The sequence below is a fragment of the Numida meleagris genome, chromosome 2 (assembly GCF_002078875.1).
Source record: "Numida meleagris isolate 19003 breed g44 Domestic line chromosome 2, NumMel1.0, whole genome shotgun sequence".
In the NCBI taxonomy this organism is placed as follows: domain Eukaryota; kingdom Metazoa; phylum Chordata; class Aves; order Galliformes; family Numididae; genus Numida; species Numida meleagris.
The window spans coordinates 21,692,831-21,717,506 of NC_034410.1; the positions used below are offsets into that span (position 1 = coordinate 21,692,831).

At 38.2% G+C, this 24,676-nt stretch overlaps 1 protein-coding gene across 5 annotated transcripts in view; it reads left to right on the forward strand.

The window, feature by feature from the left end:
- CDK14 (cyclin dependent kinase 14) overlaps positions 1-24,676 on the forward strand; it is a 318,720-nt gene that overhangs the window by 246,080 nt on the left and 47,964 nt on the right. For all 5 annotated transcript variants that reach the window (XR_002434949.1, XM_021386034.1, XM_021386037.1 and 2 more), the window contains 2 exons: positions 1,540-1,679; positions 5,703-5,849. Coding sequence is in view for 4 of the 5 variants with exons in the window: in XM_021386034.1 (XP_021241709.1) it covers positions 1,540-1,679; positions 5,703-5,818 (256 nt within the window). In the remaining variant the exon portion in view is untranslated. The remainder of the gene's footprint in view (positions 1-1,539; positions 1,680-5,702; positions 5,850-24,676) is intronic.

The window sequence follows — 24,676 nt, forward strand, 5'->3', positions numbered from 1 at the left end:
ATAAAAGAATTTCTACATACTGGTAGTTTAAGGAGTCTGGAATTAATCCTTTTTTAAACCTAATTTACAGGCAGTGACTATCTAATTTGAGATGCCTTTATTTTGTCATGAGTTTAAAAACGAACAAACAAGCCAAAAACAGAAAAATTATGCCTATCATAAACACTAGAGTTTTGCATCTGTTCAACCTAGAATACTAATTCCAAATCCATATCCTGGGACTTCTGTAGGTTTATGGCTTATGAGAAGCAATGGCCTAAAAAGGTCAGCATTCTGAGCAATTGGTTCTCGGGTAATTTTTGGACAAGTATTCTGTCTGTTCTTCAAGACCAGATAAATAGAGACAATTGAAAAAAATTCCAGTGTTTAATCCATGTTCTCTGAATGGTATTCCAGAAAGCCATCTTGAGCGGAAAAAGGAGAAGAATTTGCATGAAACGTGCTGTAGGTTTATTGATTTTAGAGCACACCGACCCCATCTTTTTTCAATTACTGCAGTATTTTGGACTGCAGTCTGCTATTTCTGTATTGGTAAAGTAATACCTATTCTTAATAAATAGGTCTGTACTTATTTGCGAAGAATAAGTGTAGACTTCCTAATAAATAGGAGGTCTATAATATGTCTTAACATTTTTACCTGATGAAATCTGTAATGAGCAATTTATAGTATCTATAGAATTACCTACCAATAGCAGAAGTAACACAATGTGTATATGATTCAGCACCTCGTTTTGAACTGTGTATTATAAAAAATTTGATGGCTTAGGAAACAGGGTGGCCGTACAATCCTAGACCAAAGCTACATCCCGATGGTCACCATTTTACTCTCTTCTCTCAAAACCTATTATGTTTAGCTTATATTTTCATATTATACAACAAGCATATAACTCCTGGTAAAATAATGAGTTTTCCCCAAATTCCGTAGGTAGCTTACAAAAGACAATTCTCTGACAATTTAATGTTTGCCTTGCATTAACACCTAATGAAGAGTCAGCCTCCTGACATATGAATAGATGAAAAATAAGTCAATCCTTCCCAAAATGCCTTTATGAAACATGATGCTTATGTTCATGTTAATTATCACTGGATTCTAAAATCTGATACTTGACAAAGTTTTATAAATAATTGTTATTTTATGCTTGGATTTCATGTTTTTAGATAGAAATAACCATTTGTCTCCAGTGCTGTAAACCCTCAATCTGTCAGTGTGTTCAAATAAAATGTAAATGAAGAAATCAGAACAGTTGCTTTCAAGATGCTGTTACTCACAATCCTTCAGTGTTTCTAGGTAGGGCATGTGTGATACGATGCATTATATGCTCTGTATATGAAAAATGTGTATAAATTTTGCACTATCCATCCAGAATCAATTCATTGACTCCCTAACCAAAGCAGTGTGTTTCTCTGCAGTGCTCCCAAACGAAATTTGTTTTATACTGGCTAGCGAGACGCTCGTTTCAACTGGGCCGACTGCAGATGGTATTAGTAAACAGGATAATGAGATTGTTTTTCAGAAAAATCTTCTTGTTTGTGTTTCAGGCTGAGCTATGTGAATCATGCAGAAGATCTAGCCTCCAAACTACTCCAGTGTTTCCCAAAGAACAGATTGTCAGCACAGGCAGCCCTGAGCCATGAGTATTTCAGTGATCTGCCCCCTCGGCTATGGGAGTTAACTGATAGTGAGTATAACCTCCTCTGAATCAATTCAAAAGGAAGACAGTAGTTCATACAGATGCATGTGTGTATACTTGTATGCATGCTAACACTCATGTGCAAACACATTCACAGATGTGCACATCCATGCACAAAATACCTGAGTGCAATTGTGTATGTGAAATTACATAGTTAGCTTGTAGTTAGCTTGACACAGGAAAAATGGATCCTTTCTTTTTTTTTTTTTTTTTTGCTATCTCTGCTCTGCAGTCTGCAGCTAGCTATCTTTGTATTTGATTATGTGCAGCCAAGAGAATTATCTGAATTGTCGTAAAGCAAAAGGAAAAAATACAATTTACATATTTAGTGCTTTTCATTTTCTGACATACAGTACTTCTTAACTAGCTGCAGCACACAGGATAAAAATCCAAAATCTCTGTCTGTTGTAACAGTAACCTTTAAGAAGGGAATTGGCACTGAGAAGTCTGAAAAACACAAAGTAGACAATTGGTTAATTTGCTGAATTAACAGCCTAAGTAGAAGATGGGGGATGATATTGCCAGTTGAGAATGCTTTCAGTGATTACATACATCTTTTTATTTCTTTTATAAAACAAAATGCATTCCAATTGACTTGGCAAAAATCAGCACGTATGCTGACAGTTATCTCTTTAATTCTTTTCCATTGTGTTAAAGTGCACTACTATTTATTCTAGGGAAAAATATCATCATGCATAATATTTTTTGCTTGAGAAGATTCTAGCATTATAAATAGGTTTCACAGGGGAATACCAATCATTATTTTAATTTAACTTAATATGAAGAAGAGGACATGCTTTCATTAGAACAGTGGGTTCTATTTTCTGCTTTCAAAATCGCATCCAGTAGTAAAGATCTAAATGCAGTATTTAAAGGTAAAATCTTTGATTACGTAACAATGGCACATGTGCTTAGTTGTTGCTACTGTAGAAGTTTGCTTGTAAAAATTGAGTTCACTTTCTGAATATTAATCCTCAGTAGATGTTTACTTCAGTCTCAGTAAGAAAACTCTTCCAAAAGTTTCGTTTCTCCACTCTCGGTATGTGTAATAGTTACATGTTGAGCTAGTTCTGTGGCTGGCACTCTAAGTGCCCTACTCCTGACTTTGCCCTGAAGAGCTCTCTCTCATTTGTAGAACTGGAACATTAACACTGAAGTAGCAACACTAATTTTTGTACAGCGTATGCTATGTCACAGATCTTGTCTTTGCTCTGCAAAGGGATTCCCAGCTCCCTCCTCTGCCATGAAAACCCCCTGCCCACTCCACTCAGTTTTCTGACTGTAGCCCTTCATAAGCTGAAAATTCAAAAGATGCAGTGTAAATTAAGGGTACTGTTGAAAGTCTGCCTTAGCTGAAATTGAGGCAAAGAGATTCATTTCCTCAGAACTAATGAAACATCAAGAATGCCAGTTCATTTATCCTTTTTCCTCTAAATGGAAAACAAAAATCACTCTTCACTGGTGACATCTCAATCCTTCAGACTGCGTGATTTAGTCTAGCCAGAATTTTGAATTCTGAATTCTGCAGTAGTACTTTTCTGTTAATATGGACTTATTACCCACTTGCCACTTAGTTTATCAGTCAGTGGTTAAATCCAGTTCTATCAGTGAAGTAAATGCCTACACATTATCACTCTGCAGCAGGCTGCCAACAGAGACAGTCTTGTCCTAGTCATTAACAAGCACAATGTATGCAGAACACCAGAGGGGAATTAAAACCACAAAAAATACCTCAGGGTGGTATTTTTAATATGAGAATTTAATTTGTAATTTCACAGATTAAGAATTTTGGCTGCATTAATCCTTTTATCAGCTCACAGCAGGTTATTTGCAGAAGCATAACCATAAGGCGATATTCATTGGCAGAAACACGTCTTTGCATAACGTTAAACATCAGGAGCAGTGAAACCTTTTGAAGGGGGGAGAATAAAGATGAAAAATCATTATATTTTAAAGCAAGGTTCTTCTAAATGCCTCCAGTAAAATTTTGAGTTACAGAAAGACTATTTCTGTGGCTAGTAGATAATCATTATGAAGCATAAATCCAGATGCAAGAAAGGACAATCCCAGTATCAAATACTACAATCATTTCTATTTAATATGACTTGAATATACTTGTAAACATATTTACAAAACAAAGAAGTCAAATACTTTGGAGACTTGGGAAAATGTTTACTGTATAGAGAAATCACCACTTTTTGTGTTTCTTGTTCTCTGGGTTAATGTTTTACACTGAGGAAGACTTGCTGTTTGTAGCTAATTAAATGCAGGTATAAATGCCCTGAGAATCTGTGCACAACAGAAGTGTGTGCGTGATAGTATCCATCACGGAATGTTGTCTGTTTCCAATACTGAATTGCAAAGTTGGGGATTGAAGACCAAAACCAGTGAAAGACTCACAGGTGAGGCAGAAGAAAGAGAGAGACAAAAAAAAGTCAATTGTGTGATCTTCCATCCAAAAATATTATTTCTTCAGAATCACAGTATTTCACAAAAGTATGGTGCCTTGCCCTAAATAAATAATGTAAAAAAAAAAGTTTCACTGTCTCTTTTTGAGGTTTAATACTAGGTTTTTATCTTCTGCATACTATTTTACAGGATAACATTTTAATCTTGTGCTGTATTTTAAATGCATTTGCAAAATTTATTTCCAAAATTTCATTTCTAAAAGGGTTGATACGGGTTTTGGTTTGGTTTCAAGTCAAGGTGCAGTTTCAATTGGGAGTTAGATTTCCAGACAGGAGCTGTCTGACATCTAACCACATTCAGTTTTTAAAAACGTTACATTATAATGCAAGACTTTTTTCAATTCAGCTAAAAAATTCTTGTCTGGGAATACAATACAGTTTATGAAGCAACACAGTTCTCATTCATCTCAGATGTGAGCAGTAATCTATAGATTAACCCCTGTTACTGTATATGTATACTTGTTATTTTCTATTGAAAAAAGTAATTGCAGTTCTTCCCCTTTCCTGCTTTCATATCTGAAAGCTCATATTGATTTATTTGTGTAGAATATGTCATTTGTAATGTATGCTACTAAGGATAGCAGAATATCAAATACAAGTTGAGATGTCAAATTATGGTGGGAAGATCTCCTGCATAAAAAATATCCTCATCTTTTAAATGCAGGAAGTACAGCTGTGCTAATCTTTAGCGCAAACAAACAAACAAACAAACAGAAAGGAAACTGTTATAGCCCTGATTACTTCTTTTACCAGGCAGGCTATTAACATTTCCTCATGCAGTAATGCACTGGCAGCTATCCGAGGATATTTCTGTATGCACATTTGTTCTTGGAAGGTACTAAAAATTAGTCATTTTTTCCCAGCAATTTGAGGTATCTTGAGTAAAAGTGAGTTTTCATATCATCAGTGTGTGAGTCCTTAACCATTTGCAGTCTCACCCCTGTGATTAATGTCGTGTCTGCTGCTAATTAGTTGCCTGGTTTTACGTGGAAATCCTCAAGGTTTTTCTAACTCATGCAGAAAGGATTTGCCTTATGTGGAGGCTTTTTGAATTTCTGGAATATTTTTAACAAACCTAATTATCTCTAACAGTTAATAAAACGAAATCTAATGAAATAGCTCACTTCTACAGGCTTGAAGATTTTGAAGATGGTATATGTCATGTGAAATTATTGCAAAAAATTGCTGTTTTTTTTTCATCTTCATAACTATCTCTAAATGTCAGGAAAATTTAAAGTGGAAAATATGAATTATAATCATTGCAAGGAGAAGTGAGCAAGCAAGCACAAGCCCTGGAAACAGTTGTGTGTTTTTTTAAAGGCATATACAAGAGAGAATGTTGGCATCAGACAACTTCCGTCATAGCACTTGCCATTCCTTTCCATTCATGATTTTTACAGTGCTTACATGCATAATTGGGTCGTATATGTAAAAGGTGTATTTATTTATTCAGTGTTGTGTTTGGCATAGATATTAACTAATTATTTTGTATTACTAATTCTGGGGCAAATCGAAGTTTTTGAACTGACATTCTGTTTTGCAGTGTCTTCTATTTTTACCGTACCGAATGTAAGATTACAAGCAGAGACCGGAGAAAGCATGAGAGTCTTTGGGAAAAACAATAGTTATGGCAAAGGTGTATCAAACAGCAAACATTGAAGAATACCTAAGTTCGTAATTGATAATGCAGGTAAGACATGGTCACTGGAAAGTATGTCTTTGAAAATACAATTTATTTTAGATTTCTGTAGACCAAATATAAAACTGCACTGCGCGTTTCTTAAATTGCATGTGTTCAGGCAGATAATCTGTTTTTGCAGTATAGATCTGTCAATATGATGAGTGTAAATTCTTGGCCTTGTGGGCAGGATCAGTGTGATTGACAGGTTGAAAACATCGCAGAAGTCAGTGCCAGCAGATTAAACATTGAATTGCCTTTAATTTGGACTGAGCTTTTCCCCCTGGTAAGATAGGGAGAGATAAAATACCTCTTACCAATTCTCTTGTTAAAATCTGGGGCAAGGACAAAGGAATGGTTCCTTTAGTAGGTCTGGTAAACTTGATAGCAGAAGGGTGTTCTTGATGGAGACAGAAGTGTTGACGTTAATAAATTTGATCACTATCGCTGGATCTGCTAGAACTGTTTTTGTTCTTGGACAGCTTTGATACCCATTGGGGATCTGACACCCGATCTTTTTAATCACAGTTGTTCAGCAACAGAATAGTATGTAATTTGGCTCCAGATATTCCAGTAATAGAACAGAACAGAGAAGAGCAAGTGTGTAGAGAGGCTGCTTACTGACTTGAAGTAAGGGAGTAGTTGCTGTGTAACTCTCCTGCTGCTCTTGTACCTATTCAAAGGTACAGACTGATATTTACATGGCATATATTCACAAGAAGTCTATCTTCTGCTATTTCTGCTTGTTACAGTATCGGATGTTACTTTCCCTAATTAATTACCTTCATTGTTTTACTGTTGGTATTTACATGCAGTTTTTTTAAAACCTATAATGTTACGAAGGTTGTTTGCCTGGCAGACAGCAATGGCTGAATACTGAAAATAAGTGATTCTGGTCTTGACAGTCTGCCCCAATTTTGCACATGTTCTTTGCCAGCAAACCATTTAAGATTTTCTAATGTCAGAAATGAGGCTGCCTCAGAGCAGTCTGTTTACATCCTTATTGACAAGCTAATCCCTACTTTTTCCTGGGGGTGTGTCCCTGCAGACATCTCTTCAACCTTGTCTGCTCTAATGTGACATATCATCCATCTAAAGTAAACTTCAAATGTACCCATGTGTGCTAAAGACCTTTTGTGTGGAAGCTAATGTTCAGAATCTTACTCCTAATGTACAGAATCTTCTTCCTGTTGCCTCCAAACAAATGAAAGTTTTCGTTTATACAAAATGCACTATAGAATTTTTTTTTTTAAAACCAGCTTGTAAGATAACAGAAAAGAGTTTGGTTGTTCTTACTGAATCTGTTTAAGCAGATACAGATGACTGTTAAAAATATTATCTGTAAGCAGAAAGAGAGAGCCATGTGTGCTTTTGATGTACATTGCCTTACTGTTGTGGCTGTTTAACCACAGCTTTAATACAAAATAGCACCTTTCATTGTATTGAAGCTGGGGGCACTTAAGAAATGTTAAGTAGCGGTTGGTATACATTACTGATTACAGTTTTCCATCACTGCTTGGGACTGCACTGTGGTAGATGTGTACAGTGCAATAAAAGATCAGTTCTTGGCTGCACTATTTGGCTTGAGCCATAAGATGGGGAAAAGCAGATAATACTGAGTGTGAAGTGGAAAGTAAAAGTCCTCTTACATGTGCTATTTAGAAAACTCGAATTTGTTCAGATGAAACTAGAATATCAGGGGAGGCTGAATAAATATGGACATGGAACCTGGACCTCGGTGGGGAACTGTTAGGATGGACGGAAACCTCTAAAGGAGTGAGACCAGCAAGCAAGAGGAAAGATCAGTCAGTGTGGAGAGAGTAATGAGTTGGGATAAATCAGACTGTAATCTTGATGATGAGAAACGGAGGCCTGGTGAAGGCTTAATCTGAATAGCAGGTGGCTGTGACTTTAAGTAGAAGAGTAGTGACTGACAAGTGGAATGTTCAATCAGTAAAGTGAGCAGAAAAATGGATGAGATAGGAGCTGAGTCAGTTATTCTAGCAGAGGAGCAGAGTTGTAGTAAACATATGGTAGCAGACAGGGTGTTTAGTGTGAGATATTCAGTTAAAGTCTCCATTCATAAGGCTCAGTGAAACAAAAAGGTGCATGAAAAGCAAGAAGATGACAGTAGCTCCCCAGGGCCATGAAGGTAAGTGAGGTGAGGATGGAGGCAAACAAGATGAGCTGTTTGAGTGTCAGCAAGAATGGCTGGATAACTTAATACCCAGTGGGATTAAAGGAAAATTTAAAAACGCCAGTGTTGCAAGGAAATATGTCAAATTATGAAGAAAGCAGAGGAAACCAAATACTTGTAGCCCGTCTCCTGGACGAGTACATGCGTGTTTTTAGCCATCTTCTTGAGTAGACTTTGCATATACAGAGTTGGTAAGGAATGAATGGAAGAGGTAGAATTTATTTGATCACATGTTGGCACCTGAGCTAATCACTGGAGGATCCTTTCAGATACATAGAAAGAAGTACTTCCAGAGCTGGGATCTTCTTGTCCCAGAGTTGGCATTTAAATAGATCCAACTTATTGCATTCCTGAGGCAACTATTCATTACCACATGGTGTAAAAAAAAGCCTTTTTTCAGAAACATATCTCTGTGCCTCAGGATCCAGGTGAGGGACTGCTGATGAGCTTGGAAACACAGCACTGTGTGTGCAATGGCTTTGTCAAAGGGACAAGATCCCTGTTCCTGTCTGTTTGCAGAGGTCTGAATTTTGGTGTATGAACAATCTATTTCATTTTTATAGTTCCCACCTAAAATAACGGCTGTGTATTTCCACTGAAAATATGTTGTGTATTTATTTATTAGAAGACATGCAAAAAAAAAACCCTACAAAAACAACAAACAAAGAAGAAAAACAAAAAACAAGGGACCATTTTCAGCCAATTTCAAAATCACAATGGTGCAGAAGGAAATTCTAGTTTTGTGTCTGTTATATCTCTTCCTTTCTTCCTAGTGTTCCTCATTTTCTTTGTCAGGGTAGAATAGGGGATAAAATAGAGAGCTCCAACAAACAAACAGTGCCAAATCTTGCTGTGATAATTTAAGAAATTATCATCTCCTGCTGTGCTCTCCATATGCTTGCCAGAAGCTGCTGCCCTAGCAGTACACCCACTGAATTAAATCCACCTTTCGTTAGGTTTTGGAGAGCAAAGAGACTGGGCTTTGCCCAGGAGAGGCTGAGGCATGAGCAAACATCAGCATCTGCCAACTTTGGAAGCAGAAATTTCTGGCAGATCAGTAACGGAGAGCAGCTAAAGGCAGCAACTTTGTAAATGGCTCTGTCATCATGTGTTACAGCTCATCTGCTGCCCCCAGAAATAGCTTCAAAGAAGTTGAAGAACCTGGTGCATCCCAGAGAATTTCTACTCTTTAAAATATTGCAGTGCTTCAATTGCTCGTCTGCAGTAAAAAATTGCCTAAAATAGCAATGACCTGGGACATGTTTCTGAAAAGTAATGCCTGTGTCAGACCTGTACCAGTAATAGGGTTTTTGTGGACTGAATTGTCATTGTCATGGACTCTGGGAGAGAGACAACACATTATTTCACTGCCCATGGGGAAAGAGCTGGCATCTGAAGTTACCAAGGTCAATTTTCAGACTGGTCCCTATTGGCGAAAATTAGTAAGTAAGTAGTTATGTGCTCTATTTTACACAAAAGAGTCTGTCAGCAGTGAATTAGATGGGGCATTTCAGGGAGAAGGGGAAATCTTTTGACCATATCCAAGTATCTTCAAAGCTTTGTGGTAACACCAAAGATTTTTATGTTTCTATCTTGTGCCTGAAGGTTTTCTCTCTTTCCTTTTTTTTCCTTTCCCAGTGGTCAGGAAGCATCTCTGTGGAAACATTCCCCATCTCCACATATACTGTTGAGATATATTGTATATAATATTCATCTATCTGTACATGCATTGTTTTATCAAGATGAGGGTGGACCATAAGAAACTCTAGAGCTGCTTTTTCCTTTGGTTAGTGGAATACATGACTAGAACATGCTCCTTTCTGGAGCAGGATGAGTCAAATTATAATTGAAAAGACAAGGCATTACCTGGTACCAGATAGCACGCGGTGTTTTCTCGTGGTGATTTATAATCCCCGGTTCTCATTGGCTGACCAGAGACATGAGATGTGCTCCTGGCCTATTGTGTGCCTCCCAGAGCCACAGGGACAGCTTCATTCAGGACGGTAGCACCATATGCTTTTAAAGTATTTAACCTGTATTACCATAATGAAATCCCCTGGCTTTCAAAATCTCTTTGACAATTCACTGGAGCAAAACAAAAAGTGGTCTTTATTTGTATTGCTTCACCACACGCACATGCACCCGAGCAGTCCTGAATTTCAATTGCAGGATGCTGAATTCTTTCTTCCTTGCCCATTTAAGCTGGCAACTGACACAAGCCCAGCCAATGGAAGGGACGGTGTTGTCATTCGGGTCAGCTCAGCTGTGTAAAACAAAATAAAGCTGAATAGGTGACAGTTACCAGTGTAATGGCAAAAAGGGCTGCTTACTGAAGAGCTTGTCTGGTTTGGTTGCTTCTGACCAGCAGTGTTCCAAAGCCCAGAATCATTACATAAAATTACCCTTTTCTACTTGTTAGCTGGGGAGAGGACTGTTTCAGCCCTATCCAAATACTTTCATTCTTGGTTTTTGGCCCTTTTTAATCTTCGTGTTGCTTTTACAAATTGTGTACAAGTACTTCTTTAGCACCGCTGTGTGGAAACAGAGTTGTTGCCTGCTTTGCACTAGTCAAGCTGCAGGGAAGCTATAGCCCAGCAGTGTATGTGTCAGCAGTCAGTATTGAAAAGTCGTTCTAATTCACTGCTTCACCATGTTTACTCTGTCCTGGGTATCCCGGAATTGCTGAATCACCATGGAACACTGTATACTGTGCTTCTGAGTCTTCCTCTGTCCAGCTTCAGCGGATAAAAGCCTGTAATTGCTGTGGAGGAAGGTCTGCATGAAAGGGAAATCCTGGACAGTCACTGTGTGTCAGCCACATTTTTTGTCATTGTAAAAAGCGGAAAAAAAACAGTAATGTTTTGGAGGTGCTAGATTTAGAAATTTGGTGTAAGCCTGTCTTGGGAGAGAAAAGCACAGTCCTAAAAGTATGGCAGTTAACAGTCTCATTTTTAAATGTACTGTTTTCTTAATAGATTCAAGTAGATGTATACAGTCATTGTGCTGCTGCAGCTGAAAAAGATGGAGTGCTAAGTACTGAAGATGGGAGGTTTAAATTTCTCTTGCATCTTTTAGTACCAGACAGCGTCTATACATGAACGTTGAGGGTCAGTTTAATTATTTAACTAATACTGGATTTACATAAATTGGCTTTCATGAAAAGGCTAATAAGATGCAGTTGTGGTGGGCAGCTGAAAGTAATTTGGGTTTGAGTCCAGTAATGATAGTACTAAACAGAGCTGAAATTGTAGCATCAATTTTGTAAAATGTTAAATTAATGTTAAGCTGTGAAAGATGACTGCAGGATCCAAGACATATTTTGGCTGTTTAATACTTTTAGTGCCATTATTTTCATATGTTAACAACAAAATGGTTTTATGAGACTGTTCCAGCTGTGCTTTACTTAATATCAAAGAATAAGATCACCACACTGATAGAATATGCCCTAAATTCAACACACAAGGGAGAAACTCCAGGCGTTGGGCTACATTTTCCTCTTGATATCTAAGAATTTATTATCTCATTCCTATTAGTTTAAAATGAGAGTTATAGACTGAATTTTGCCCTTTATTCAGCCATAAAGAAAATCCTACTGTCATCTGTAAAATGTGCTCAGATGGTGAAAAGAACTGAAGAGACAGCTGACCAGTGCAAGGCCCCTGTCATACAAACCCCCCATCCACCTTAAGCACACATGGGGCTGGAAGGTGGAACAGATGCCTGCACAGAAATCCTCCAGGTGCCCGCCGTGTGCCACAGGGAAGGGTGACCCACCACCCAGTGATGGAGCTGGTGGGAGCTGGAAATAGGTGTGACAGGGCTCCATTGTAAGTACTGTAACAATGTAAATACACTGCCATTTGGCCACTCTCAGGAGAAGCAGGCAAAAACACAGTCTCTTGTCTTCCTGGTAAAAAAATCCTTTCTGAGAGTGGATGTTCTACTGCATAGCATTGGGGAAAGTGAATCAGTGAAGTCCTACAATCCCACTCAGCCATCTTAGCACTGGGGCCCAAAGCTTTCCTATACACAGGACATAACAGCACCTGCACCTGTGCCTGAGGTTCCTGAACCACAAGCACCACTTCACAATGTGAGGGCTGAACGTGGGTTGTGGAGATGGAATGGTCAGGGAACTCTGGAAATGTCTTGGGGAAACATTTGTCTGGGAGGATGTGGCCTCCATCTGGCATCACCTAATGACCAAAAGAGCTTTGTTCATGAATGACTTGAGCCAGGTCGGATGAGAATAAAAGGGATTTGAGGAGAAGGAGGGCTGATGCATGGAAATAAGTAAGCATGAACAGGATTTCCAGAAACGTTGGTAGTGTTCTGGATGAGGAGTTAGTCTGGGAGTTTTCTTGGGGCTGAAGGAAGGTGAAGAAGAGAAAGGAAGCTGGAAAGAGAGAGGCAACTTCACTTCTGTTGTTACCAGCTGCATTTGGCAGGACAAGTATTTCCAACCTCCATAGCCAGGAGAGGTTGATCCTATGTTATTCTGCATGAAATTATTGGCTACTTACTGGTCTGATCTTTTTAAGTCATGGCCATATCAGCTACAGAGTTGGCAGTAGAAAAAGGGACATTACTGCTATTACAGATGTACTTTTGTTGAGGGAGAACACCGTATTTTCTTGTTCCATAGCATAGTCTGGAGCCTATTTTTAGTTCATTTCTAACACACAATGACTTGCCTTCAGCACTGTGAAGATTCACTTTTGAAATCATTTTTAGTGTAGAGGTTTTAATTTAACAGTTGCTAAAGCTGTAGGAAAGATATTAATGGTATCTCCATGAATGCATGTGTTCAGTTGCAATGCTGTTCATCTGTCTTCCAGTTTGTTTAGGACACAGAAAGTGGAACCTCTATGCCAGAAGAGCACTGTATTGTATTATTAATATTAGGATAGCAAGCGATTCCTACTAGACAGCCTTTGTGGTCTGTTGATGCTTTAAGAAGTGTCTAGGCATGAAAGGCAGTTTGAGTTGAAGTGGGCTGATAGCCTGGGATGATGTTTGAATACAGAGAGGACAATGTGTAAATGACAATGACTGGGAGGGAGGCAAAAGCCGTTCTGAGCTATCCCTATTCTCCCATGGACAGTCACCTCTCCTCCAGGATTATTTCATCACGTGACTCCTCAGTTAGGCTTTGTCTAAGAGGAAAAGTGGATCCACTGAAGGGGAGAAACTGAGGTTTCCAGACAAAGCAGAGGCTTCCAGTGCTGACACACGGTCTGTAACCCAGAGAGACAGCACAGCTAATGAGAGGCATTGCCTCTGAGGCACAATTTGCAGCATTCAAAAGCAAGGAAACATATTACTTTCAGCAGCCCCCCCCCCCCCCCCAAAAAAAAAAAAGAGAGAGAATTTCAGTAATGCCAAATACCCTAATTTTTTTTATGAAGAGAGAGCTTTATGTTTGTATATTGAGTGTGTAGTCTATGTTGCCTGATTCTCTATGAAACAAAGAAATCAAACCAACCAGTGCAAAATATGTGCACTGAATACTCCTAGGTGTGGGGAGAACCTTGCTTAAAAATGCAGCAATAGTTTAAAACTCAGCTAATAAAAATAAATGAATCTATTCTGCCTCATAACGAGGGATGAGGGAGGTGTCCTTCATGCTTTTATTATTAAATCAATATAAAAAATCCATGGGAAAAAAAAATCAAAGTGAAATACTAAATTCTCCAATGGAAATATATGATACAGAGGAATAAATCTGAAACTGTATCTTCCAATATTTTAAGAAGCAGAGACAAAATTGGCTATTTTTGTTATTTTGTGACCCTATTATAAATTAATAACATTGTTTTGAAAAATATGTATGGTTTGAATTAGGAATTATGAATGATCATTTTCTGCCATTAATACCTTGCCATTAATTCTGTACAGACATTTCTATAACTCTCTTGAAGTTAATGTAAGGACTAACCATGCATTATACATTCCTGCATGGACACTATAACGATACAATCACAGCACGTAATGTCATGGCATTAGCCTTTTTGTTCAAGTTTTCTCCTTGAAATTTATATTATGTAATTGCTTTTAGTATCTGTCATCTTCACTACGTGTATTGCTCATCTACTGAAATCTGGGTATTTTACAGTCTACCTGTTAATTTGGATTAAGAATAAATCTAGTTACATGTTGTCAAAGAAAGTCTACACAATTAAATCTGTCCTTGTGTGCTTGAAAGCTTCAACACTGAGTAATCTGTCACATCATAAAAAGAACAAAATCAAAACAAGTTAGTCATTATCATGACTCTGCTTGGTGTCAGCCCAGAAAGTCTCATCTAGACTATGTAGATATTGTATTTGTTGTTTTATGTGTCTGTGCGCAGACACTTGTAAACACAGAGGTGTAAATGTTGTCAGCATTTAAATTAGGTTGGAAATGCTATTTATGGCTTACATCAACAACAAAAAATATTCATAATCATCCCTAGGTGAAGACACTCATTTAACAAGCTTACAGCTCCTAATTAATTCTGTAAGGAACGCCATTTGGCAGAGCAGAATTATGAGGTTTGCATATTGATGGTGGCAGGGAAAAATATATCTGTTTTCTATTTATATGGAAAATTAACTTGTGTTCTTCAGAAAATGGCACATCTCGGAGGTATTGCTCTCAAAATGATCTCAGGCTGGAAAGAAATCTGTAATTACAGCACCAGGCATTCAGTTCTGCCCTAATTTTCCCCCCAGTTTTTCAATGTTTCAGCTGCCTCAGAGACTTAAAGCACTCTCATTAGGTAGCTGCAGAGCTGCCTGCCTGCCTGCCTGCCTGCTGCATCACGCTCATGCTAGCTTTCTCCCTCTCTATCCATCTCCTTCTCTCTCTTTCTCTCTCTTCCCCCCGCTCCTGCCTTGGGAGTGACTGTGAAGATCATTTGCTGGAATGATTGGCAGGTTAGAGGATTCGATCAGATGAGTTCCTCTTAGTGCAGGTCAAAAAGGCTAGTTAGCAGGAGCTGTCGAAAAATGCCAGCAGCATTCGAAATGGGAAATGTCATGACTTCGAGGCAGGGGGTGCCACCTGGAACAGAAAGCCCCCAGCTCATTAGCAAGTTACAGGACGCAAGCTTAACTGGAGGGAGCAGAGGAGGAAAGATAATACCCAATAGGGAAAATTATTGTGAAGTGGAATTGATTTCATGTATAATTTGTTTATCACTAGAGGGGACAAATGCGGTCCTCCTGACATGTGCAGAGGAGTGTGGACTATGAATGAAGCAACTTAGCATAATCTCCAGGTTGAGCTCCAGATTTAAAGAATGCAAACTTCTTTCTTCCTAAGTGTGGAGATGATCAGGTCATGTTGTATTAATTAAACCTGACATACTCTCCAATGGTTTATCTGGGTAATTTTAGCAGTTTAACAGAACGTGGTAGATATGAGCAGCATTCATTATTAGCATGGGGTAGTGTTTTGTTTTCTGGGTGTGTTGGTGGCTTTTTTTGCAAGCAGTTGTTGTAAAGAGATGTTTCTGTTGCAAGTTGAATTATAACGTAGCTCGTTCTTAACCCTTAGTCAGGCTGCATAAAATCAGAAGCCAATTTCAGTTGCATGATACAATTTCATTTCCAGGAAAGAGTGCATACTTTTAGAAAGTATGGATTTAAAAATAAATAAAGCATTTTGGTTTAGTGTTTGAAATTTAATCTGAAATGAAGACAGCAAGCTCTGCTGGCTGTTAGGGACTAAAAGAATGCTTATATAAATACCAGCGTTACAAAATACTTTGTTTTATCTGAGACATTCTGTAATGATAAAATTGCAGGGAAACTCTCCATTCCAGGCACTTTAACTAGTTCATGGTCATTAATGTTGCTAAATATTCATTTGTTTTACTGGCCTGTATTTTTGTATAAAAGGCATATTTCATATCAATGAAAATGAACTACATAGATTTTTTTTTCAGAAATGTGAAAAGCATAGTACAGGACCATGGTATCTTCCAGAGATTTTATCACGGCATCTTTTAGTGGCTTTGATTCTAGCTCAGTTCCTCCTAAGGACAACGGGAGGATGCCATGTTCTTCAGTGGGAGCAGAGCTGGCTCCCTTATCAAAACTAACTTAGAGACAACAATACCATCATGGACTGAGGAAATTAGATTTAAAGGCTGCAAGCTCTCCCCAGTGATCTTTTTTTTTTTTTCAAACTATATATCTTATTGTTTAGGAATGTTGTCTTTTATATATTAAACTTGAACTTCTTTCAGAAGTTTGCAGCTTGTGCTTATGCAGTCCCTTGGCTGAATACTGAGGAGTGTTTGCTTAGTGTTCTGATCCTTGATGATTTTTTTCAGCTTTCATTTTCTTTCATCCATCAAAGATTTACAGTTAGTAATGGAGTAGCCAGGGTTTGTTTTATTGAGTAACCACAGGCTGTTGAATTTCCCTTTCTCTACCTAATGTGAATCAGAATCAGATTTTTTGAAAGGACTTTCTTAATCAAAATATTTGTACAGAGACTTACAGATTAGTGTTTTCTGTTTTGCATTTAATATAAAAAGCTTAGCATTAACATTCTGCTAGTTTGCCAAAACAAAGAGTTAATAAAGCACAGTAAGCACAGGCATTCTTTACCTTTCAGATAACTTTTCAGTGCAACGTTCTTTCAGAAACGCACTGTGAATATTGGCTGCCATAGTCTGCTCTAAGGAATGCACAGCCTCAGACCTTTGCAAAGTTCAATAGGGAGAGGAAAATATTGGAGTAAAAATATCCTCTATACAGATCCCCTAGGAGAATTTTTCACACCTTGGGTAGCTCTGCACTTGCCCAACTACTATTTAAGTAAAAAACTGGGAGTGAGTTTGAAAAGTTCAGAAGGTATTCATTACTCAGTATCTGCTCTGGTGCTTTGTTTGGGGAAGCAATGTGCATTTAAATTATTTGAATGGAGTTTGACAATGAGATTTTATTAGGAAAGGAGAGCAAGCTGTCTGGGAAATCTCCAAGTATGTTAGCTCAGCGGAGTAAGGCAAGGACCAGTAAGCACACAAAGCTGGGAAGACCTGCTAAGCTTTAACCCTGAGATGCTTCTGAGAGACCTATGGTGTCTGTCTGCATCTGGCAGCAGGTGCTTGGACACAAGGAGAGGAATGTTTTGGCTAGGAAATCAGGCAAGTATAGATAATCACTTTTCCTTGGACTGTGTGTTCCACAGGTTGGTGACCTGTGCGTGTCTTATGTTCCTGACCAAAGAAGTTATCATTCAGGATTAGAAGAATGTAGTTAGAGTTCAACAGCTAATGTTTCCCACAAATCTACGTTTTCTTCCAAGTAAAAGAAGGTAGCCTGAAGCAGAAGAAGAATTTAATCCTCGCTCTTCATTTCTTTTTGTAACTGGATGGCTTTTCATGGTATGGCATTTTCATTTTTGACTCAGTGTTTTCTTAGCTTCTAGGAGCTTTATAATACAAATGAAGAATGGTAGCAAGGAACCAATCAGTAAATGCCCACTGTCCCTCAAACTTACCAGGAAAGCATTCCTGTAGTTCTTTGACATTCACTCAATTCCAGACTTATCTCTCCTTAATGAATCCTAGTTTGCTCCTTGACTCTCTGGGGAAGATGAGGGAGCAACAGTAATGAGGAAATCACATACTCATCATTTCATCTCTACATCTCTTCTACAAAGTTCTGAGACATCACTGGAACTTGCTAGTGTGCATTCTGTGAAGTTACTCATCTTTGTGAACTGCTTTTCAGCCAGAAAGGAGCTCTAACACACAGTCCGTATTCCATGTCAGTGACTCTTTTTATCATTATTTGTGTGTAAAAACACATACTGTATGAATTGCCTGTGTCGTTTTGTGGGGAGGTGGACGTATAGAGAGTGCTGGAAAAATCTAGTGAGGCCTGAGGTCATCTAAACAGCTCTGTTGTAATGTGAGCAGTTGTTGATAAAACCTGGTTCAATCAATAAAATTTCAACTTTTGTTTTTATATATTATGTTTCAACTTAAATAGGACAGCATAAAACAATCCATATTTTGAACCTAGGATCTGGCCATGTCCTTTTTCTTTTTCTTTTCTTCCTTTTTTTTTTTTTTTAAATCTGTATCTGTGACTTTGATATCAATCACTTTGAAGTTTTCTTTTCCAACTGTGGGTTGAAGTAAACCGATATGTCTCTCTCAAAATCTTTTCCTAAGACTTTGCCTCACACTTTTTTTTTCACTCCTACATTAAAGTTCCCAGAAGGCTGTTTACATATATTACTAAACCTTTTGTAGGGATGTTTATGTAGAAAAAGGCACACAGGAGGATAATTGACCTGACTCTGTGAAAATCCTTGACCAGGAACATTAAGTGTAAGTCTTAATTTTGATACTTAGAAAATGGAATATCATTTTGGGATCATTAACCGTTGCCATATTTCCTCAGAGAAGTTAAAAACTGAGAATTTCTGATTTGTCAAATACTACATTGGCTCTCTCGTGTAGACTGTGCTCCTCACTTCCCTTAATCATCTCCAAACCTCTTGGCTGGCTGGGAAACTGTACCAGCTTACGTGATACTGAAAATAGGAAGGTTACCAGTAAGTCACAGCACTGCTTACTTCACGGAATGGCAAGACATAGTCATCTCCCCCTCTTTGAGAATCCTAAATGCAGCATAGAGAAAATGCAACGCACCTGGGGATTTAGGTGGATGTTTTAAATGCATCTCACTGGAACAGAGTGATTTAGAACTCTAATTCTCTTTCCCTGAGCTACTGTGAAAGGCAGAGAATAAACAGAATGCAGTCTGAATGCAGGAGTCCTTACAGAAACACAGGAGGTAGAAAAATGTCTCAAATTCAGGATTGTAGAAAGATACGCTATTCAAGAGCACCTAAAGCACTGGGGGCCAAAAGAAGGCAGGAGGTCCACCAAGTGTCATCCATAAAATGTCTTTGTTTAGTGTGTATTTAGTGGAATCAACAAAGTTTTCAGCTCATATCTATGAAAGAAACATACTCTTTACTGGATATTCTGACTTTCTGTTGTGAATCGACTGTGAATTGTGATCATGGTAATGCACAAAATTTAGCAGACAAGCTTGCCTCAACACCCACCCCCCTGCATATTTGCTGTAGTCAAGAAATAAAGGGAAATAAAGTGGATTTTGGAAACATATAATTAACCTTAGTCTTAATATTGTGATGTGTTCCTCAAAAGATGATTGCATTTCAGTGTTTGAAGAAAAAATGGCAACTTTTTAAAAATCCTAAAATAGTCTCCAAGTTCAAAGCAAACATAGTGTAAGATTATCTGATATTGATTCTATGTGGTTGGCAACCCTGCACACAGCAGGGGGGTTGAAACTAGATGATCATTATGGTCCCTTTCAATCCAGGCCATTCTATGATTCTATGATTATGTGCTAAAGATGAGTGGTTACTACTAAAAAATGAAAACATAATGATTAATATGTAGAACATAAGTAAAATGAGTTGTTCCATGACTGTTGTTTGAAGCTTTGCCCTCTCTCCCTTATTTCTTTCTTTATTAACTTATAAAGTCAGAAACCTAGAATGTAAAATTTTGTAGATCACAAATTTTACTTACCTTGTTCATGAAAGACCACAACCCATGTTGTAGCACTGAAAAAAATGCCACATAGTAATGAATTTCAGTGTGTTTGACCCTTTTGGTACAGTTACTGGATATGTGATGTGTAAAATGCACCCACGTACACACACACATGCACGCCCACTGGTCCCATTGTGGATTCTTTGCACAGCCAGAAATTTCTTTGCTCTTGATGCATATCCAAGGGGGAGATTGGAATGTGAAGAGACTTAGCTTTGTAGTCACTTGCTTTTGTGTATAGACAGCATGCAGTTATGATGGATAGTTATCCTGTAAGTCCCAATATTTCTGAAAGACAAAAGAATTCCAGCAGATGTAAACTCAGTAATTAAATAGAGAGTGCTGTCAGCCTTTCCTTCATTTAACCTTAAATAGAAAACAGATAAGGGCAGACATAAGGTCACATTTTGCCTTTTAAGGTAAATAATCCATGTCAGCTTCCCACAGCATTCTGTCTCAACAAGGATAAATGTGGTTGGTATATGGGGCTGGGTCCATCGAACCTGATTCCTGTGAGAAGCTTGGCAAGGGGCCATTTCCGTGTGCAACACAAGGCAGGGCTGGACTTGATCTGTGTGTGTCTTGTGGGGAGGGGGAAGTGTACTGTATAAAACGCATCACATCTGCATAACTTTTGAAGATTTTAGATTGGTCAAATACATATACTCCAGTGCTAATAGAAACAGATCACTTATCACCATATCTAAGGAATTAGAAATGTATATTCATTACTCCCTGTTACCCAAATAGGATGTCCATCATTCTGTATTAATGACATAGCTTTATTCTACTCATTTCATTTTTCTTAATGTTTTACCCATATGAAAAGCTGAGTGCTGCCATGGTGTCCTGTATCATATGGCCAGCCTTGCCTTTTGAGCTGCCTACATCACAGTTTTCAGTGGCTCCCTATCTCCACTGTCATTCCTTTTCTTTACTCTAAATGTTTCCAGGGAGGAGAAAAAGAAAGAAAGAAAAGATTTAAAAAAAAAAAAGCGGGGGAGAAAGAAACTGCTGTGGAAAAATAAAAGTTTAAAAGAAAACCAGAATGAATGCTTCACTTGTTGTCTTTTAGCACAATTACCATACCTTAGGAAATATGCAGGGAATAGTTAATTATGACTAAATGAGCTCCTTTTAGAGTTCATGGCAGGCCCCAGCATCCAACTGTCAGTGTTGTGAAAGATATTGAATTGGAAGGCTGGTCTCCCTGTCAGGCAGTAGGATGGTCTGCCTGAGTAAAATAGACAATGAAAAGATAGCTGGGTGAGGGTAGCCTCAGCAAGGGAAACACGTATGGCATTTGCATACTTCTCCTGCAAAGGGGATTTAATCCAAAGAAAGAGGGAGATTTCTGTATTGTCAGCCAAGGCTTTGTTCAGGGCGAAGAGCAGAAGGAAATCTGATGAAGGGGCCTTTCTGAAGCCCTTACTCACAGACGTGAGGTTGTTCGAGTAAAGTTATGTACTTTGGGATTGTTTACACACTATTGTCTGTTTGGAGATCTTCTAAACCGAAAGATTCAAAGTATTCTTCTTTGCTAACACAAAAGCAGGGAATTTGTGTGGTAAAAATGACTTACACTGCAAAACTGAATGAGTTCTTTTCATTATGTGCACAAAATGCCCTAAAGTTCCTTTTTTGGTGGAGACAAAGTTTCCTGGTATTTCTCAGCCGCGCTCATATATCACAAAATTCTTTCAGACTAGTAAAAATAAAAACAGGAGAATTATGTTCTCCAAGTTGAGATAGCAGAGAAATCAGATGACCTTCAGGCTTAAGGCAGCCAAATGCTTGCTGCCTCCTCCAAAACAATTCTTTGTTAAGCGAACAGCATCCTGCCAACTAAAAATAGTGTTTTAAAAGTCAGTCAGGGTAAAGGATTGCACCTCCTCTCGGATCTTTTCTGTCCTATTTTTTCTCACCTGAGAGATGGGTCAGAAGCCCTAAGCTAAACCCATTTTGCAGAAAATCTGTAGCAGAACTATTCCATTCCTAGTTTTCCAGATAAAATAAGTGATTAGCGTTTCAAAGCCAAAACGTATTTAAAAGTGTTGGCAGGCAAATTACTCCTCCTTGGAGTAATAACTCTGCTGACAGTGCACACAACCACCTTCCGAGGATTTCACATGGAAGAAAGTGCATCATCTCAGGAATATGATTAATATTTAGGGACCAAATAAGCTGTATAACAGTACAGCATCTGAAATACATGGCTTTTGGGTTTTGTTGCTGTAATTTTTGTGTCACTGCCATAGTCCAAATGATTTTAAATAGTTTTTAATTTTGTTGATCTCAGTAAAGATCCCATTCTTTGTGGAATGTATAATATTACAAAATCTATTCTGTAAATATCTCTGTCAACATCTAGTTACTCATTTTCCCTTCAGCTCGGTTTTTAATGGTCATTGTAAAGCAACATATGTTTCCCTGTCATGCTTTGTGAGTGTGACCGACAACGAAGTCCCTGCCTCAATATAGCTTGCATTTTCTTTAATGGAAATACGTACTACGTTTAAGGCTTGGTCAAATGCTAGGAAAGAACATGCAGAGCAATTTCTAAGTTAGCTAGGAATATGAGGTTGGGTATATCTGTATAGATATATCTGTGTTTGCTCTGCCATTGTTTAATAGTTGTAATTAAGGAGAAACTAAATATCTCTTTAATATTAATAAATGATCAAACATATGATGAAATTTGGCACTTAGTTGTACATGTTGTGACCAGTGTTGGTTTTTTTTTAACCTCAGATGCTTCGTTATTCTCATTCGGAGACAGATGCTGGTGTTTCAGCTTAAATTTTGTTCAGCTAATAATGATAAACATGAATCATTAAATACTTAATAATCTGTTAGCCTTGTTTGCTCCCACATGGATCATAAAACCTCACAGAAACATGAGACAGAAGAGAGTCCGTGAGGAATGAGCTATAAGACACGAGGGCACCTCTGTTCTTCAGAGTGTTGATGCAACTTAAAAATCAAGCACCAGAAAGGGGATCAGGTAATGCAAAATGTGCTGTATCCAGCTGCGTGCTGAGCATTGTCTGCCATCTGGACTCTAGAAAAGCCTGAATGAATTTTGGTATCTCCCTTTTTCTCCCACCCTACAGAAAACTGGAAGGAGAGATCAAAGGTTGGCCAAGATGGGAGCTAAACTGAGGCATCAGCTGGCACTCAGTGTGCACTTCACACCTTCTTCTACTGGTTTAATTTATGCCTTAAATTGTTTACATTTTTCTAACTAATTTGTGTAGAGGAAACTCTGTGCTTTAAGGGCTATTTAACAAATGGTATCCACTGCCAGGAAGCAAAGCAGAGCTATCCATGAAGTAGTTTTTGACTAGCTATGGAGATGAATAAAGAGTTGGAATCTAACATGGGTATAATGTCGTATGCAATTTCAGAGCAGTTACTTTTATATTAACTTGCGAGTTTTTATTGCTTCATAAGAAAATGATAGCATCCTCCTACAGTTCTTCCCTCCTCAAGGAAATAAACTGATGTGAATGCCTCACATGCTGGCCATCTTTTGTGCTGCCTTCAGTGGTTATAAAGAACCCAAACTCAGAAAGAAACAGTCTTGGGAAAACAAAGACAAGAACGTGGTAGTAATAAACATGTCATTTAAACCTTACAGGGAGATGAGCGTGGTTTATTTAAACATCCATTTTAAATAATAGCTAATGCTAATATTTTAGTAACACAATGAGAGATCTGCTGCTGCTCTCATTCTCAGGCTCCGTTCCCATTGAAGGCAGCAGGAGCTGCACGTACAGCTCCCAGTGCTTGCATCTCGAACAGCGTCTAACATGAAGCTGAGCAGTGTTAAAAACTAGGAGCCAGGCTCACTCCAACACTTACAGTCAGCATGTGGCGGGATGAAGGAATGTTTTCACTTCTCTTCCTTTTTGTTTCAAGGTAAATGTGCGGTCTCCAATTAGAAATTACCTTTTGTTAGCAGTAGTCATCTGCGCCTCATCCCGGTTTGCGTTTTTCCTGTGAGAAGCGTGTCAGAATTTGGGGGAACTAAATATACTTCTTTGTTGGCGAGCTTGTTGAGCACAGCTCAGCGCTCGCTTTCCCACCAGGAAGGTCAAGGCCGCTGGGGGGCCGGGCTATTTTCTGAAATGATCCCTACTGTCTGTCCATGCTGTCTGACAGATTGAAACAGTTGTCTGTGTCACAGCTTTCAATGCTTTTTAAATGCCTCACTTTCCCTGAAAGACATAAAATATGTAGGCAATGGGAAAAAAAATGTTAAAGGAGCAATACTTTCTCCTGTATATAGGGGTACTGGGTTTTCTTCTCTAAAGTAAACTTAATTCTGTTTAAAATACATTTATAAGCTGACTTAGAAAAAAAAGTTGATGTGGAAGAATGGGCAAGTCACAGCTTACATTCTATTTCTGAAACCTCATGTTAAAATTAGGGTAATAAAATTATTAAACACACGCTCATTCAGTAGCTGAAGTGAAATAGTAAGTTTTCTTTGTTCACTTCTACTTCTGCTTAATATATTTTGATCTGAGGTATGTATGGAGCCTGAAGAAATTGGTACTGTGCTGAGCCTTCAATACTCCCTAGATAACTGAACTAATTAAATCTTTACCAACATTAACACAACTCCAGCATTCCTTGGACAGTGGTTAATTACTGCACGAACATGGCAAGCTTAAACTAAACAGATGAAAATAGAGTCCTGTGGAATGGGTATTGAGTTTATTCTTTATTCATCTTTTGATAAGGTTTAATTAAAACTGCCTCTCTCCATTGTGGTGAGAATGAATGTGCTTGTTTTCTTAGTGAAAGCCAAATTATTCACTTCAGCCATGGTTCAATAATCAAAGGCTTTGCAAAGTTTTGGGTTATATTGTAGCTGTGGAGATATAATTGCTGCAATTCTCTATGAAGGTTTTATCTTTTTATTACATTTTCTTATTTATTTATTTATTTATTTTAAAAGAAAATTAGAGCATCTATTTTCTGATTCACTATTGTAATGGGTTTTATGCAGGGCATTTTTTGTAAACAGGGAGCGAG